The sequence below is a fragment of the Panthera leo genome, chromosome A2 (genome assembly GCF_018350215.1).
Source record: "Panthera leo isolate Ple1 chromosome A2, P.leo_Ple1_pat1.1, whole genome shotgun sequence".
In the NCBI taxonomy this organism is placed as follows: Eukaryota; Metazoa; Chordata; class Mammalia; order Carnivora; family Felidae; genus Panthera; species Panthera leo.
The window spans coordinates 112607778-112624808 of NC_056680.1; the positions used below are offsets into that span (position 1 = coordinate 112607778).

The following is a 17031-nucleotide window of genomic DNA, read 5'->3' on the forward strand; positions in this document are numbered from 1 at the left end:
AAATTTAATATAATTAATTCTTCCAAGCATTGTAAATACTTAAAATGGCAAATTCACAACCCTAACTTTGAAGTGGCCTTTTCAAAACAGTTACCAGTCTTTGGAGCCAGGAAGAGTTCTACTTTCTCTGAGAAACCGGCATTTTGCTCTTTTCTTTTCTTTTTTTTTTTTTCCTTTTTCCTGTTTTCTAATAATGAGAATTGTACAACTAATTGTGTTTCCTTACATGCTCTGGCTGCTAAGAAGCTCAACGTCAAAATTAAAGCTCAGATAAAACCTATCTGTTGACACTATTGGTGATCATATTTGTGTTCTCTTTTTCATTTTGTTTTTTTTTAACGTTTATTTTTGAGAGAGAGAGAGAGAGAGAGAGAGGAGTGCGCAAACGAGTGGTGTGTGAATGAGTGGCGGAGGGGCAAAGAAAGAGGGAGACACAGAAGCTGAAGCTAGCTCCAGAATCTGAGCTGTCAGCACAGAGCCCGACGCAGGGCTTGAACTCATGAACCGTGAGATCATAACCTGAGTGGAAGTTGGCTGCTTAACCGACTAAGCCACCCAGGCACCCCAGGCCTGGTTTTTATATCAACTTACATTTCACTATTTTATTACATATGACTTAGATCCTTGTGCAAAGAAAAATGTTATCAATGAAAATAAATAAGAAAATTGAGCTGAATATTATTATTACTAGCTGTCCTTGGGATAGTTGAGAGAATCCATAATCATCATTAAAAATTAACGCTTGCAGCTACTAGGGAGAATAACTACTTATAATATTTAGGGTGCTCCTGTAGGTATACATATCTCTAACCCACTCTTGATGAATTTCATAGTCAGTTTTAATATAAACCATTCCAAATATCTTCCAAATTTGATATGAAATAATTCCAGCCAATTTGCTGTGACAGGGTCACTTTATTTTATTTTTACAGATCAGGTACTGAAACTTTAAAATTCACTAACTAACTAAATATATATTGAATGCTTATGATAGTCTGGGCATTTTCCTGTGCATTTAGGATCATGTGTGCACCTAATCGGGGAAGGGTAGGTTGTGGAGGGATAGAGGGTATGGGTGGGATAATAATCCACTCCTACTCTAGTGGAGCAAACCATTCTACCTAAATAGTACAAAAGGTATCCATGTGCAAAGAATATTTTAATGAGCTAGGCAAAGCGTTCATTTAGGTTGGTATTATCCTTTCTGAAATAGGGTACAAAATATATTATTATACAGAATATATGGCAAAAACCACAGACATATACTGGAATATAAATGATAAGCAAATGCTTAATATTACCATATATAGTCAGTTCCTAGAAATTGATAACAAAAACATAAAAACAATACCATAGGAAATTAAAAAGGCAATGGGCAACTTGGCCACTAAGCAAATGTAAAGAGGCCCAACCACTCTATAGCCAGGTAAATACACTCTTCACCCATTAGAGCTGTAGTAATTTACAAGGCCAGAATAATCCGTGCTAGAGAAATTATAGGGAAGTGAGTACTCACACTTACCAGGTGAATTGTGAAATGAAATAACTTTTTGTACAATGATCTTACTGTATGTATAAAAATTTTAAATATGCATCACCTAGGGACAGCATTCCCACTGTTGGAAATCTTTCTGCTAAAACAAAATACTAACATAAAAGAATATCTTAGCAAGTACTAATATAAGTAAGTTTATTGCAAGTTATTTATGTTGGGGGGAAAATAGTAGACAACTTAAAGCTATCAGTAGGGATATTTTTATTGAATAAAATATATTCATGCTGCAGAACAGTAAATTCTATGAAAACAGTGATTTTGATTTCTACATTTTGAACTGGAGAGAACGACCATTATATATTAAAGTAAAAAAAAAGCGAGTTTGCATATATACTTCTGTAGGTTGAGTGCATGCATGAAATTTTACATTAAAAATGCACACATGAGGGGCTGCTGGGTGGCTCAGTCGTTTGAGTGTCTGACTTCGGCTCAGGTCATGATCTCACTGCTCGTGAGTTGGAGCCCCACATCGGGCTCTGTGCTGACAGCTAGGAGGCTGGAGCCTGCTTCAGATTCTGTTATCTCCCTCTTTCTCTGCCCCTCCCCCATTCGTGCTCTGTCTCAGTCTTTCAGAAATAAATAAACATTAAAAAAAATTTTTTTTTAATGCACACATGTAAGCCAGATAAAAGTGAGAAAGCACTTGCCAATTAGTTATTGCTTAATTTAGTGTTTGGAATGGAGGCAGATGGAAAGAGGTTTTTACTCTGTGTTTGGCTTGTTGCAACTAATATATCTTAGCAATAATATTAATAATGATAATGAAAGTAATTATCATTATTAATGTTAATAATGGTAGGTAACATTTAATGAGAGTTTACCATGTAGCAGAGACTGTCCTAAGAGCTTTTTTTTTTTTTAAGGTTTGTTTTTAAGTAATCTCTACCTGCTATATGAAGCTCAGACTTAACGGTCTCGAGATCAAGAGTTGCAGGCTCTACCCACTGAGCCAGCCAGGCACCCCTGTCCTAGAGCTTTTAATCTCATTTGGTTCTTGGCACAATCCTATGAGATGGTAATATTATCATCTTCACCATTTTATAGACAAAGGAATGAGGCTCAGAGGAGGTGGTCACTTGTCTAAGGCTGCACTTTTAGTAAAGGCAGACCAGAATTTAAATCCAAGTAGTTTTATTGTAATGCTTATATTCTTTAAACAAAAATCCAATGAAAGATTTTTTTATTAATAAAAAATATATATTGAGCATATGGAATTGGCATGCTTTGGAAAGTTACAATCGCAAACACACTGGGCATCTGTGCTGCATATTTCCATGATGTTTAATCACTAATTTTATATGCAGTCTTAAGAAAATTAATTTATCTATGTCTTAACTTCCACACTTAACCAAATATCTTCCATTTTGTGGCAACAGTGAGCCTCATACTCCTTTACACAGATAAATTGATATAAAAAATTGAACACATGTTTATACTATATGCATTAACTGCCAATAGCTATTAATTATGTTCTTATATAAATTAACAATAAATATAACTGGGTTAAAATCATAAACATTACACATTTAAAAACTGTAAGTTAAATCTTAGTAAGTTTTACATGAACAAACCATGAAACAGCTGTAAGTGCATATGAGGAACAACAGTGCCATCAACTCTTGCTAGAGAAAACACAGTCTGAAGGTCTATCTTTATCCACTATTTGACAATGTTGGTTACAAATGTAATTTATTACTTTAAAAGGCTTGTATATGTATATCACCTCTTGTACCTATTTCCCCATAAATGTTCTATATCCAGGCCCTAATTACATTACAATTACATTTCTAAAACTTTCTCTGCTTCCTGAAAACAATTATTACTGGATTTAAGAAATTTATTTTTAAATTATTTTAAATTTATTTAAATTTTATTTTAAATTTAAATACAAAACTAAGGTGGTTTTGTACCTTACCAGGGTTTTATTATGATAGCAACTATGCATGGTCTCCTAGATGTACTAATGAAGCTACTTGTTCTAAACATAATGCTCATTGAATCTATATCCATTTCCTAATTGGCTACATTCTCAGTTAACACACTTTGAAGCAGAGGTGAATGTTAAATTTTGATCTTTCTGCGGTTTGTGGCCTCTCCAAACTTTTGCTTTCTGCTTCTCAAAGACAAAATCAAAGAGTTTAATTGTTTCAGCAAGTAGCTTCCTGGTGGAAATGCTCAGAATTGGTCCCTTTCATTCAAGTCACCTCAGTTTCTTTTCCTATAATATTCAAGTATCCTCTGGAGCTGCTTGTATCATTCATCTATAAGCATATTTATTAAAGTCTTACTCAATGTATCCTCAGCATTACAGGGGATTAAAGCCCTGGCCTTTGCCCTCAGAGAGCTAAGGGCTATTCTTGGCAGGGAGGGGGAAAAGGAGACTGGTGGTTTCATTGCGATCTTTTGAGCATTCAAGAGTTATTGACTGAACGGTCAGTTGAGAAATACCAGGTCCTAGAAAGTGGGGACCAGAAAATATTTTATATCTGAAAGAGACCTGTTAGAAATTCCAGAAACAAAAACAAACAAAAAATTCCAGCAACATTGTTCCAAATGTAGATTGATTCAGAATTGCAATTCTAAATGCACAGGAAATCTACCTAGATTCTAGGCTTGTTCTGCAGTGTAACCCGAAATATGAACTTTCTGCTCCACAAAGGTGGTAGGGAGAAAAAAAAAAGTCCATAGGACACTATTTTTTCAAATTCTGGGATACTACTAGATTTTTTTTTTTTTTTTTTTTTAAGTAGGGAGAGTAAGAAGACCTAACTATTTTTTTTTCCTGAAGCTTTGCTTCAGTTAATATGATTGATTGACATTCAACTAATATATATTAATATGGCTCTAAAAACTGTTTCCCCTGGACAAATAGAGTGTCTAAGTCCCCTCCCCATGCCCAACATTGTTTCTCCACTCTTTGGAGCTCTCCACTCAGAAACTACACGGGTGATGCGTGGCAGCGGTCCTCTAGGACACGGGTAGATCTTGGAGGCAGTGTTTTATCTGAGTAGTCAGTGCTCAGTGTTGTTAAATATTTTGAATAAAAATGCTCAGTTTCCTCTTTGTATGTATGTGTGTGTGTATACACCTTAGGTCAGTATAAAATAGTGTTAGAACCACTATTCTATGGGCAATATGAGCGTAGGAAGGAAACTTTTTTTTTTTTTTTTTAATTCAGAGAGAGAGAGAGAGAATTCCAAGCAGGCTCCACATAGACAGTGCAGAGCCCAACACACGGTTGGAACCCACAAACTGTGATATCATGACCTGAGCCAAAATCAAGAGTCAGATGCTTAAACTGACTGAACCACCCAGGCACCCCAGGAAGGAACCATTTTATTTTATTTTTTTAAATTTTTTTTTTATTTGACATTTATTTATTTTTGAGACATAGAGAGACAGAGCATGAACGGGGGAGGGTCGGAGAGAGAGGTAGACACAGAATCTGAAACAGGCTCCAAGCTGTCAGCACAGAGCCCGATGCGGGGCTCGAACTCACGGACTGTGAGATCATGACCTGAGCCGAAGTCAGTCGCCCAACTGACTGAGCCACCCAGGCGCCCCAGGAAGGAACTATTTTAAACCAACTACTTCCTCCAAGAGACCAGCCTCATAGGCCTAAGGCTGAGAATTTTATTGAATTTCTATTTACACTTACCTACACAGAGAATGATCCTGGCTTTCCACCTACCATGATGATATCAACTTCTAAAACTAATTATATTAAGACTAAAATTAAAGTGATTTAAAGAAAAATATTAAGTATATCATAGTATAGATGATTCACAGCTTAAGTTAGGAAGGTGGTATAAGAATGACTATAATTTTGGAACTGTCTCATCTAGCTAAACCTTCTATTAGACAAAATGCTGGTGCCTGAGAACAGATTAATTTAGATCACCTGCCCCAGGTCTTATGGCTCAGCCATGGATGAGAAGCTTTTGGTCCATGATAGAAAGCAGGCCTTGATAACTATTGAAGGGTAGCAGAATGTGCCATTCCAAAATACTGCTACTTTGGCATATTATTTTGAGCTGTATGCAGTTGAAAAACAGCAAATACAGAGAGATGCTCCCTCCAATCCCCTTATCTGCCTAAAGACATAGCCCCTAAAAGGAACTCAATTTTCATAACCTCCCTCTGCCCCCCCCTCCCCCGCCAGGGAGTTTCATCAACCAGGGAAGACTGACTCACAGGAGAGGAGACTACAAGTCTATACCATACCCAGAAAACTTTCACAAACTATCATACCTTCCATCTATTTGGCTACAGGCCAATCTGTGTTTCCTAAAAATTATTTACCCTCCCCCTAAGAGGCCTACATCCCCCTTCCCCTTTCCCTATTACGATATTTAACTCTGAATTTTAAGCTATTTTGGGGAGTTGTTCATTTTTTCTTGGGTATCTCCCATGCATACATGAGGTATACATGTTAATAAAATTCTGGAATTCCTTGCTGTTGTCAATTATTACAGAAGTCTCTTCTAAGAAATCAGAGGGTAGAGGAAAAATTATCTTTCCTCCTCTACAGTATGTTTCATGAATACCAGGATTACCACTATCTATAGGGTACAGAATATTTACAATACTTTGTAGATCCATACTGAAAGGATAAGCATTCTTATTTATTTATTTTTTAAGTATTTATTTATTTATTTTGAGAGAATGCACAGGAGAGGGGCAAGAGAGAGGGAGAGAGGGAATGCCAAGCAGGTTGTGTGCCCTGTCGGCACAGAGCCCAATGCGGGGTTCGATCTCAGGAACTGTTGAGGTCATGACCTGAGCTGAAATCAAGAGTCAGACACTTAACCAACTGAGCCACCCAGGCACCCTTGTTTATTTATTTTTAAATTATATTCTTTCAGCTAATTTTTTAAAATTTATTTTGAGAGAGAAAAAAAAGCACGAGTGGGGGAGGGGCAGAGAGCAAGACTGAGAAAGAGAATCCCAAGCAGGCTACACTCAGTCATGGGGGAGCCTGAAGCAGGACCGGAACCCCAACCCTGAGATCATGACCTGAGCCAAGTATGGACACTTACTGAGCCACCCAGGTGCCCCTAAGCATTCTTTTTAAAATCTGTGGTTCAGAGTCAGTGACATTGTCCCTCTGAAGCAGGTTTTGTAAGAAAACTGCCAAGGAATGTCCCAATTCATAAGACTGCAAAATGTCTTCCTTCATTTATCATAATGAATTGGAGAAAAAAAAAATGACTCGAGGATAGAGTTTATCTGTAAATGCAAGAAGCACTTTTGAGTTTCTGTATTGTACATGGTGGGGTCGAAAGCAGGTTATTTAAGGATCTTAGTCTCATTTTTTTAAGAAGGGGTAGACAATACTATGTAATTCTTTATTTGAAGTGCTTTGTCTTTCTGCACTGCTGGCTTTGTCATCAGCCAATGTTGCAATTATTTTAACAAGCAAAGGAAATGCCAGTCAAGTGTAGCACCTGGGACCTCCTCACCCTTGCAACATACTAGGCTTCAAGGAGACAACAACGCTCAAAGCTGTGTGAGCCCAGGTTAAATGGGAATGGGTGACTGTGAGCTTGGGTGTGTAAGAGCACCTTGTCCCCAGGGCCAATGTTTACATTAGCGATTCACTTCCACTTTTGGTACACTTAATCAGCCGCCTATTATATTCCACGGCACCATCCTGACTTCAGGACTTTGAAGGACAGCTTTGAAGACTGCTCAAGTACATTTGACATTAAAATGATTTGTGCAGCCAGATGTAAATTCCACCTGCCCAGAAGCTTATGCTGAACTGTGACTAGGGCTGACCCAAACGGAGCTGGGTTTTTCTTCGCCTCCAGAATCTTGTGAGACCAGTAAGAGTGAGAAGTCCGCCAACCACAAGGGCTACTTGGCAAAACACGATGCAACCTTAGAAGGCGGGTCATTGCTCTGTTCCAGAAGCCAGTTAGAGACAACAAATAAAATGGAAGATGCTTCTCTGTGGTAAAGCAGGCCTCGTATTTGAAGCGGAAGGCCTGAAAGAGGGAGGTAAGCAAAGAAAGGAAAGGCGAAGGCACGGCTCCTAGAAACCGGGTTCATTCAAACCCGGAGGACAGCAAACCCCGCCTCCCCACGCCGCCGCCTGCTCAATCGCCAAGCGCTCCGGGTGTGAGCTCTCCCTGCGGGGAGCGGCTTGGAGCCGAGGAGGCGGTGGCAGAGGTGGTTTGGGCAGCCCCGCGCGGCGGATAGGCCCAGGCAAACAACACCCATTCCCCCTCCCCCTCGCTTAGTTCAACTCCCACTCGGCCCCGGCCACGCCCTGCCGCCACCGCCCCCTCGGGCAGCTTTCCGCTCCGCAGCCAGGCCTCGGTCGGGGGCGGGAGGGTAGGCGGTGCCTCGGAGGGGCCGCCGCGGCCGCCGGAAACTACAAGGGCCGATAGGCTTTGCGGCAGCGAACCGCCCCCTTTCTCCCACCACTCAGCGCGCGTCACTAGGGCCTCAGCCAATGGGGACCGAGCCAGGGAAAAAGGGCGCCCGGGTCCGGATGCGCCTCAGGAAAGCCATGCTCCCTGCGCAGGGGCAGCGGGCAGTTCACCCGGCGCGCCAAGCCGTCGGTGGTCCGCACGTCCCCTCATCCGACCCATTCGCTTCCCTTGAGCGACAGCCCTACTTTTTCCTTTAGTGGCAATTCCGAGGGATGCTGGAGCAGGTTTTTGAGGGGAGGGCGCTGGGAAATGAGTAGGGGGCGGGATATCCTGAGACAACAAGTTTGGCTGTATGGAGGGCCTACCGGCAGCGAGCCTGAGCTAGAACGCCGAGAGAAGGAGTACCGGAGAAGCCAAAGGAGGAAAAGAAGAGCGGCTGAAAGGATAACCCCGAGAAAGGGGGTGGAGAGGAGGCGGCCCCAGCGCCCCGGCCCCCGGCAGGTCGGCGGCCAATCCGCTGGGGGAAGGGGTGGAGAGTCGGCGGCTCCGGCGGAGAGAGGCCGAGGGGGGTGGGGAGTCGGCCGGGCTCGCACCGCCCTGGCCCCGCCCCCAGCCCTCGCCGCCGCCCGCGCCGCGCGCCGCCGCTGTCAATCAAGGGCGAGTCAGCCGGGCTCGGGCGGAGAGAGGAGCTGCTACGCCACAGCCCAGCGGCGGCCATTCGCGGAAAAAGAGGCAGAGCCTGTGCCAGCTACAGCCTCCTCCGAGCCACCGCGGGCGGGCGGGACCGGCCTCTCCTCCCGCCTCGCCCCCACCCCCACCCACCTCTATCCCTGTGTCTCCGTCTGAGGGTTTGTCCTGTTAATGCGGGATGAGCGGTACGTATTCTCCACCCCCCTCGGTCTCCTTCACCGCCTCCCTCCCTCCCTCCCTCCCCAGACCCTGCTCGGTTCTCCCCCCTCCCCGGGGCCGCTGAGATGCTTTAAGGGGAGGAGGAGAGGAAGGGAGGGTATCAGGGGGAGGGAAGGAGGGTTGTGTTTTGTCTTAATGTCTGAGAGAGAACAACCTTCTGGGTGTTGCTCTGGAGCGGATGGGTCGGGTTTCAAACCACGTTTTGTGATATCCCCCTCCTCCCTTCCCTCCTTCTCCCCCACCCCCTGCCGGTGTGCGTGGATCGCGGGTTTATGGAGATTAATGTTCGGGGGGAGGGGAAGAGGAGGAGAGGGGGAAGACGAATAATAATAATCCTAATAACCTGTTGTCGTGGGGGGGGGGGTTTGTTGCAGATCAGAAGAAGGAGGAGGAGGAGGAGGCGGCGGCGGCAGCAGCAGCAGCGGCGATGGCTACAGAAGGAGGGAAAACCTCTGAGCCAGAGAATAACAATAAAAAACCCAAAACCTCAGGCTCCCAGGTAAAAGCAAACATATAAAAAAATTCATCACGAAACGTAAGGGGAGAGAGGGAGTTATGTCCTTTAATTGCCCAGAACTGAAGAACAGAATACAAATGTTCATCCACTCAAAGCATCTTTCTGAGAGTGAGGAAGTTAAATTGTAAATTCATAAAGATTTCACATGTTTAAGGGATAACGTTGTTTAAAATTACATCAGGAACTCAGACCAGTAGAAAACGGTGTGTATTTTCCCAAGGGCATTTTGAGTTTATGAGAATATACTTTACAAAAGTTTCTTAGAAATTTCCTTTTATTTGAACTTTATATTACAATATCTGTTTCCTTTTTTCCTCTATCTTCTTGCTCTTGTTACTATTTCTTTTTGATTTCTGTCATTGCCTAAGTAAGTTCTGAAATGTAGAGCTGTCAAAATAAATAAATAAATAAATAAACAAACAAACAAACCCCTTCCATCTACTGGCCTCCACTAAATCCGCCCACTTTTTTTTCCCCCTCTCCTTTATCATCTCATTTTTGGGTAGGACTCTCAGCCCTCTCCTCTGGCTTTACTGGCAGCTACTTGCAGCAAAATAGGGACTCCTGGTGAAAATCAAGCAACTGGACAACAACAAATTATTATAGATCCAAGCCAAGGATTGGTGCAACTTCAAAATCAACCACAACAGCTAGAACTGGTAACAACACAACTTGCTGGAAACACTTGGCAACTTGTTGCCTCCACTCCTCCTGCTTCAAAAGAAAATAACGTTTCTCAACCAGCTTCTAGTTCATCTAGTTCTTCCAGCAGTAATAACGGGAGTGCATCTCCTACAAAAACGAAATCAGGTAATTCTTCCGCCCCTGGTCAATTTCAAGTCATACAAGTACAAAATCCGAGTGGTAGTGTCCAGTACCAAGTGATTCCACAACTTCAGACAGTGGAAGGCCAGCAGATTCAAATCAATCCAGCTAGTAGTTCATCTCTACAGGATTTGCAGGGTCAAATCCAGCTCATTTCTGCAGGTAATAATCAAGCTATACTCACAGCTGCTAACAGGACAGCTTCTGGGAATATTCTTGCTCAAAACCTGGCAAATCAGACCGTTCCAGTCCAAATTAGACCTGGTGTTTCAATACCACTGCAATTACAGACCCTTCCTGGTACTCAGGCTCAAGTTGTAACAACCCTACCAATTAACATTGGAGGAGTGACTTTAGCTTTGCCAGTGATAAACAACGTGACTGCTGGAGGAGGGACTGGACAGGTTGGCCAGCCTGCTACTACTACTGATAGTGGGACTTCCAACGGGAGTCAGTTAGTTTCCACACCCACCACTACCACCGCTTCTGCCAGTACTATGCCGGAATCTCCCTCCTCCTCCACTACCTGCACAACCACTGCTTCGACGTCTCTGACAAGCAGTGACACGTTAGTGAGCTCAGCAGACACGGGCCAGTATGCAAGCACATCAGCCAGTAGTTCTGAACGCACTATTGAAGAATCTCAAACACCTGCTGCTACTGAGTCTGAAGCGCAGAGCTCCAGTCAGCTTCAGTCTAATGGAATACAGAACACACAGGATCAATCAAATTCTCTTCAGCAGGTGCAGATTGTAGGCCAGCCTATCTTACAGCAGATCCAGATCCAACAGCCTCAGCAACAGATTATTCAGGCTATTCCGCCACAGTCATTTCAACTTCAGTCAGGGCAGACAATTCAGACCATCCAGCAGCAGCCTTTGCAGAATGTTCAACTTCAAGCAGTAAATCCGACTCAGGTGCTTATCAGGGCTCCAACTTTAACACCTTCAGGGCAAATCAGTTGGCAAACTGTACAGGTTCAGAATATTCAGAGTCTTTCAAATTTGCAAGTTCAGAATGCTGGGTTATCCCAACAATTAACCATCACCCCAGTGTCTTCAAGTGGTGGCACAACCCTTGCTCAAATTGCTCCTGTGGCTGTTGCTGGTGCCCCAATAACTTTGAATACTGCCCAGCTTGCATCAGTGCCTAACCTTCAGACAGTGAGTGTTGCCAACCTGGGTGCTGCAGGTGTTCAAGTTCAAGGAGTTCCAGTTACAATCACTAGTGTTGCAGGTAAGTTACTACAGTCTTTTCTCTGTAAGATCCCTTCATACAGTTTTTAATAAGTTACTGCTTTTCTTTGCTAACTTAGATTTGAAGATCTCTGAAATGAACATAATCACAGGGAATCTAAAATGACAGGAATGTTAACTTCCGTAACTAGTCATCGTGTGACCCATTCGCGTCTGTACGTTTTAATGTTAGGTTGTAGAAGTTATATTTGTTAGACAGTTTTATAAACTTATTTTTCCATGGAGCAAAACTTCCTGATTAGAATCAAAATTGTCTTCTGTAATTTAGAGATATTTGAATACACTTGAACTCTTCAGAAAGAACTAATAAAAAAGATGTTAAAGATGTTTGTATCTTTAAAAGAAAGTAGGTTGAAAGTTGAATTAATACGTGGTTGTGAATCTGTTGAAGTTTTAATTCTGCTTTGTAATAAGTCTAACTTTTTCTTCAATTGCAAGTTATTTCTCATTCAGCATCTTGTTGCTCATGCTTTTGCGTTTTTTTTACACAGTTTTGTTTTAAACTAGGTTTTGATGCAGTTTAGAGATACAGTTTTAAGTTGCAAATTGATTAATTTTTTATGTCTACTTTTCTGTTAAAACCAGCATTTTCTCAGGATTTTGTATTAGTAGTTATTCGCATATAAAATTGTATATAAATCTTATGGTTCTGTTATTTTTAGGCATTTTTTAGTGTGAAGTTGTTGAAAAGCAATTAAGAATGAAAATAGTAAAATGTCACTAACTTGAATTAATTGTAGTAAGGTCATTTTAAAAACCAATTATAAAGCAATTGTTTGTCATGTATGTAAAGAGATTTCTGAAGTATTTGCGAAACTAGACTTACTAAGTATTTTAAATTTTCTTGACTTGTCTTATTTTACCTAATACTTTTTGTTTTCTAGTAATTAAACACTTTTTACTGATTCTGATTAGGTGCAAACCTACTTGTGGTTTTCATGCCTTTGATAGTGTCAGGTCTCTAGTTAAATATTTTTATGTTGATAATATGAATGAGCACATCACTTTTTAATGACCTTTCTAGAAATAAGTTTCAGAAAAATTATGCTAAACTGCTTGTTTTACAGTTAATACCTAAAGTAGTTGTATGTATTTATGATTGGAAATTGCCAAATTGAGCTCTCTGGTCAGGAAGAATAGAGATTACATGTTATATTTAGATGCCCATAACCTCTAAACCAGATCTTTCCAGTAGAATTTTCTGTGATGAAGAAGTGTTGTACATCCTATCCAGTGTGTTAGCCACTAGCCATATGCAGCTGTTGAGCATTTAAAATGTGGCTAGTGCAACTGAAGAACTGAATTTTTAATTCATTTAATTTTAATTTAAATAGACACGTGACTAGTGGCTTTTGTATTGACAGGACAGTAACCTAATCAAAGAGTATTTTGAGTGTGGTAGTTTTCCCCCTAAAATTATTGCAGGACAATTATATAAATGTTTCTCTGTATTACAGTCTATAGATTGTTTTCTTCCTGTTCTTTTCCTAAACGTTGACAGTATCTTAAGTATTTCAGAAAAATATCTGTTTTTGGTGGATTGTTTGACAGTTTGCATTATCAAAGCAAAAGTTAGTTCACTTAAATTTTGATTTGCCTATTAAGGATTAGTTGTGAATTATGCTTAAGAGAATTGAGTAATTTATAAGTTAGGTCAGGAATAGTCAATTCTTCTGTACTCTCATTGGTATCAGTTACAGCCCCTTGTCTATTATGAGGGTGAGTCATTGATACTAAGAGTATGATCTTCTGACCACCTAACTCAGATTTATTTGCATGTTGTATTATTATGAATGCAGCATCCACTTTCTGGAACTATAACTTTTGGGGGTGTGGTCATGGAATTTGCCTATCAGATAAACTTTCCAGGTCATTCTAAATTCTCGTTGAAATTTGAGAACCAAGGATCTAATCATTACTAGTGAGCCATAAAGCAAAATATGGAAGCAGATGGGTGTTGGACCTAGTTCATGTATGCCTCAAAGAATGGATTTTAATGACAAAAAGAATTTACAGTTTTTATTTCACAAGCATGTATTGACTAGCCACATGCTGAGTACTCCCAATAGGTATGTTTAGTCTTCCATTTTCTGGGTTTTTTGGTGTTTTTTTTTTTTAAGAGTTTACATGATTTGAATGTCGCTTAAGTGTATAAGGAAATTTAAACTTTATGTAGTTGGATTTTTTTCTCTTGAAACCAAAGATTTTAAATTTTGTTGATGTTGAAGAGTTTATGTTCAAATAGATATGCTCAATCATTTTAAGAAGATAACCATGTTACAAAGATCAGAAATGTACCAATTTTTGCAAGTCAATGCAGTTCATCTGAGACTAGTTCATAGATTTTTACTTTATTTTTTTACTATAGTAGGTGCTTGCCAAATGTTTGCTGAATTAAGGCATAGAAGCTGATGGAAAAGACAGCAGTTTGGAATTGGGAGCAAGGCCTGGAGTGGTTTTAATGAAGCTGGTGAAATGGCTTTATTTTCATTAATGTCTTTTGGCTTTGAGTTTTTAAGACATCAACAGTAGACACCAGGTGCTTTACTCTCTCTACAAGAGGGAGAATGAGCAAAAAGTACCCACATATCCCTTTTATAAATGAGTCCTGTAAGTTCTGATCTTTTACTTTGTGTCCCCATTTACTTTTTGTTACTTTTTGACTGTTTCATATATCTATTTCCTTCCCCCAAATAGTATTGATTTTGTTTAATTTGTGGGGAAAATTTTTGCTCTAAATATTCATGACAGTTTTTACGAGGCTTGAAAAAATTTCTTAAAAAAATTTTTTTTTAATGTTTTATTTATTTTTGAGAGACAGAGAGCAGGGGAGGGGCAGAGAGAGATGGAGACACAGAGCCCGTCGCAGGGCTTGAACTCATAAACTGCAAGATAATGACCTGAGCTGAAGCTGGATGCTTGACTGACTGAGCTACACAGGTGTCCCTTGAAAAAATTCTTAATAGTTGGCTTTGACAAAATGCAATGACTCAGTCAATACCCAGGGGCTAAAAGTTATCTGCCATCCATCTTCATGTCACTCTTGGAGATACGGGAAGGTTCTAGATGATACGGATAGGAAAAAAATTGGATAAGGTAGATAAAATGAAACTAGTTCTTGAGGCTAGGGAGCTTCATACTTGATTTTATGAAAAGAGAATGTTAGTGACAACTTAGGGGGAATCTCTTGCCATGGTATTGAATTCGACATAATGTGTTTCTGTGGTTTGGTCTCTCCTCTCAGAATCTTGACTTTCCAGGCTGAGTATCTAGCATTTAATTAGTTGGAATTATAGTAGGAACTAAGTACATGTTGCCCTTACATACTTATATACTTTGTTTCCTTGTTGGATTATGAGTTTGACTTTGACTGAAGGAAAAGCAGAAATCCCTTTTAAAGAGCACAGGTAACGAATCATTTTTCTGGTTTAAGAACGTCCTTTAACTAAGTGAGGAAAGTAAGATTTTTGTTCTAAAAGGACTACCAGTTTGCACAGTGTGCTCAGGTAGCCAAAGAGCCCTAGGTAAAATGAACATTAGGAGTTACACCTTCTTAAACAATTTAGAACATGTAGGGACCATTGATACCTAAATCTGTAATTAACTTGCATTGGCTAGTGACTTTCTTTGGTTTTGGCCTTAATTGGCCAAAGAACCTGTGTTTGCTTGATGGATGGATATTTCTTGGCAATGTTAGTGGTAATTAACATTTTAAGGCTAATACACAAAGGAAGTTCAAACTTGAAGATAAGATGTTGCTGGCCCTTTAAGAACTTGACTCTCCAACCTTCCTTTACCTTTTTGGATTTAACGTATGAAACCTGGGGATCATCAATGGGAAGGCCAGTTCTTCATAATTAGGGAAAATGGGGGCCAAAGAAAAGAATTGATTTATATATATTTAATTTGGAAACTTAATCTAGTACAATCAACTTTTTTTTTAATGTTTATTTATTTTGAGAGAGAGAGAATGTAGGGACAGGGGGAGTTGGCAGAGAGAGAGAGAGAGAAAGAGAAGAGAAGAGAAGACGAGAGAAGAAGAGAGAGAATCCTAAGCAGGCTCAACACTTGTCAGGGCAGAGCCCAAAGTGGGGCTCCATCCCACAACCCTGAGATCGTGACCTGAGCCAAACTTAAGAGTCAGTTGTTTAAGCCACTGAGTCATTCAGGTACCCACACCATACTTTTTTATAGAGGTACTAAAAGTAGAAATTGACTTGAAGTTTAATCCTAATATTTCTTTTGCTATTCTATTAATTTGGATTTTCTTAGTAGGCATCTTAATCTATACATGTGTTATACTTGTATATGGATTTATAAACATATATACATATTTGTGTGTAGAGCTATACGTATGCCTGCTGTGTTTGGTTGTTAATTTTTGGGGGGTTTTTTTGTTTTGTTTTGTTTTTAGAAAGTCAGGTTTGCTTTTCTAATTTTATTTCTCTAAAATCTTCTAGTACTGTTTGTTACATGTAGAATTCATTATGAAGAACTTACATCTTGTACCCTGTACAAGTGATTTCGGTTCTGAATTACCAAGTTGATTTTACCCATTAGATAACATATAGCATGACCTTTAAGATTTGTTGATGATGACATAACAACATCATTGCCAATTTTTAAGTTCTTCATGGAAGATGAAAAGGTATCCAGTGTAGAGCCGCATTAATTTTTAAAAGGGCATCTTTTAGGATATTTCAGAATAGAGGGGGGTGCAAGGGAAGATAGAGTTTTAATTATCTTTTTTTTTTTTAATTTTTGTAACGTTTATTTATTTTTGAGAGAGAGAGAGACAGAGAGACAGAGCATGATGGAGGAGGGGCAGAAAGAGAAGGAGACACAGAATCCGAAGCAGACTGCAGGCTCTGAGCTGTCAGCACAGAGCCTGATGCGGGGCTCCAACTCACAGACTATGAGATCATGACCTGAGCCAAAGTCAGATGCCCAACTGACTGAGCCACCCAGGCACCCCAATTATCTCCTTTTTGAATCTGAATCAGGAAACCTATAATAAGTCATACTTAAGGAATATTGGAGTAGGCATAAAAGCAAGTTGAAGAGAAGGAAAAGGAGGCTTGATTAAGAAAGAAGATAGGGGGAAAGTGCTATACATAGATCTCATAGAAATAACATAGATTTACAAGATGGTAGAATTTTAGTTTGAAAGGATCTTTGATGTTATTGCTTACCAGTTGTAGCCATTGGATATCACTGCTAAAGTCTATTTATAAAGGGATTTTGTATTTTTCTGTTACAAGTGAAAGCAGAAATAGGCTTTCAGAAGTTTCACAGTCCTACATTAAGTATTTGGGGATGACATAGTAAGAATTGACAGTGAAAGGGGGAACCTGGCCTGATACCAAACCATACTTTTATGTGGGCTTTTCTGTACTCTCTTGATTTAGTTACAATTGGATGTTCATAATGCCTGTCAGTTTGCTACCTAATAAATGAGCAGATTGTGGCAAAGGGAAACCTGTTGAACCACAAATTGCTTATGTATGTGTGTGGTGAGATAAAGGCTTAATGAAACCATAATTAAGGTAACTTAAAGATAATTGAGCATCTCTCCCCTACCCTCACTCC

The 17031-nt window shown here is 40.1% G+C and overlaps 1 protein-coding gene across 2 annotated transcripts in view; it reads left to right on the forward strand.

Annotated features, from left to right (window-relative positions):
• Positions 1 to 8566: 8566 nt before the first annotated feature.
• The window catches only part of SP4 (Sp4 transcription factor), an 82354-nt gene continuing 73889 nt past the window's right edge, over positions 8567 to 17031 (forward strand). For both annotated transcript variants that reach the window (XM_042919827.1, XM_042919836.1), the window contains exons 1-3: positions 8567 to 8810; positions 9219 to 9343; positions 9868 to 11422. In XM_042919827.1, coding sequence (XP_042775761.1) covers positions 8804 to 8810; positions 9219 to 9343; positions 9868 to 11422 — 1687 coding nt within the window. In that variant the 5' untranslated portion in view covers positions 8567 to 8803. The remainder of the gene's footprint in view (positions 8811 to 9218; positions 9344 to 9867; positions 11423 to 17031) is intronic.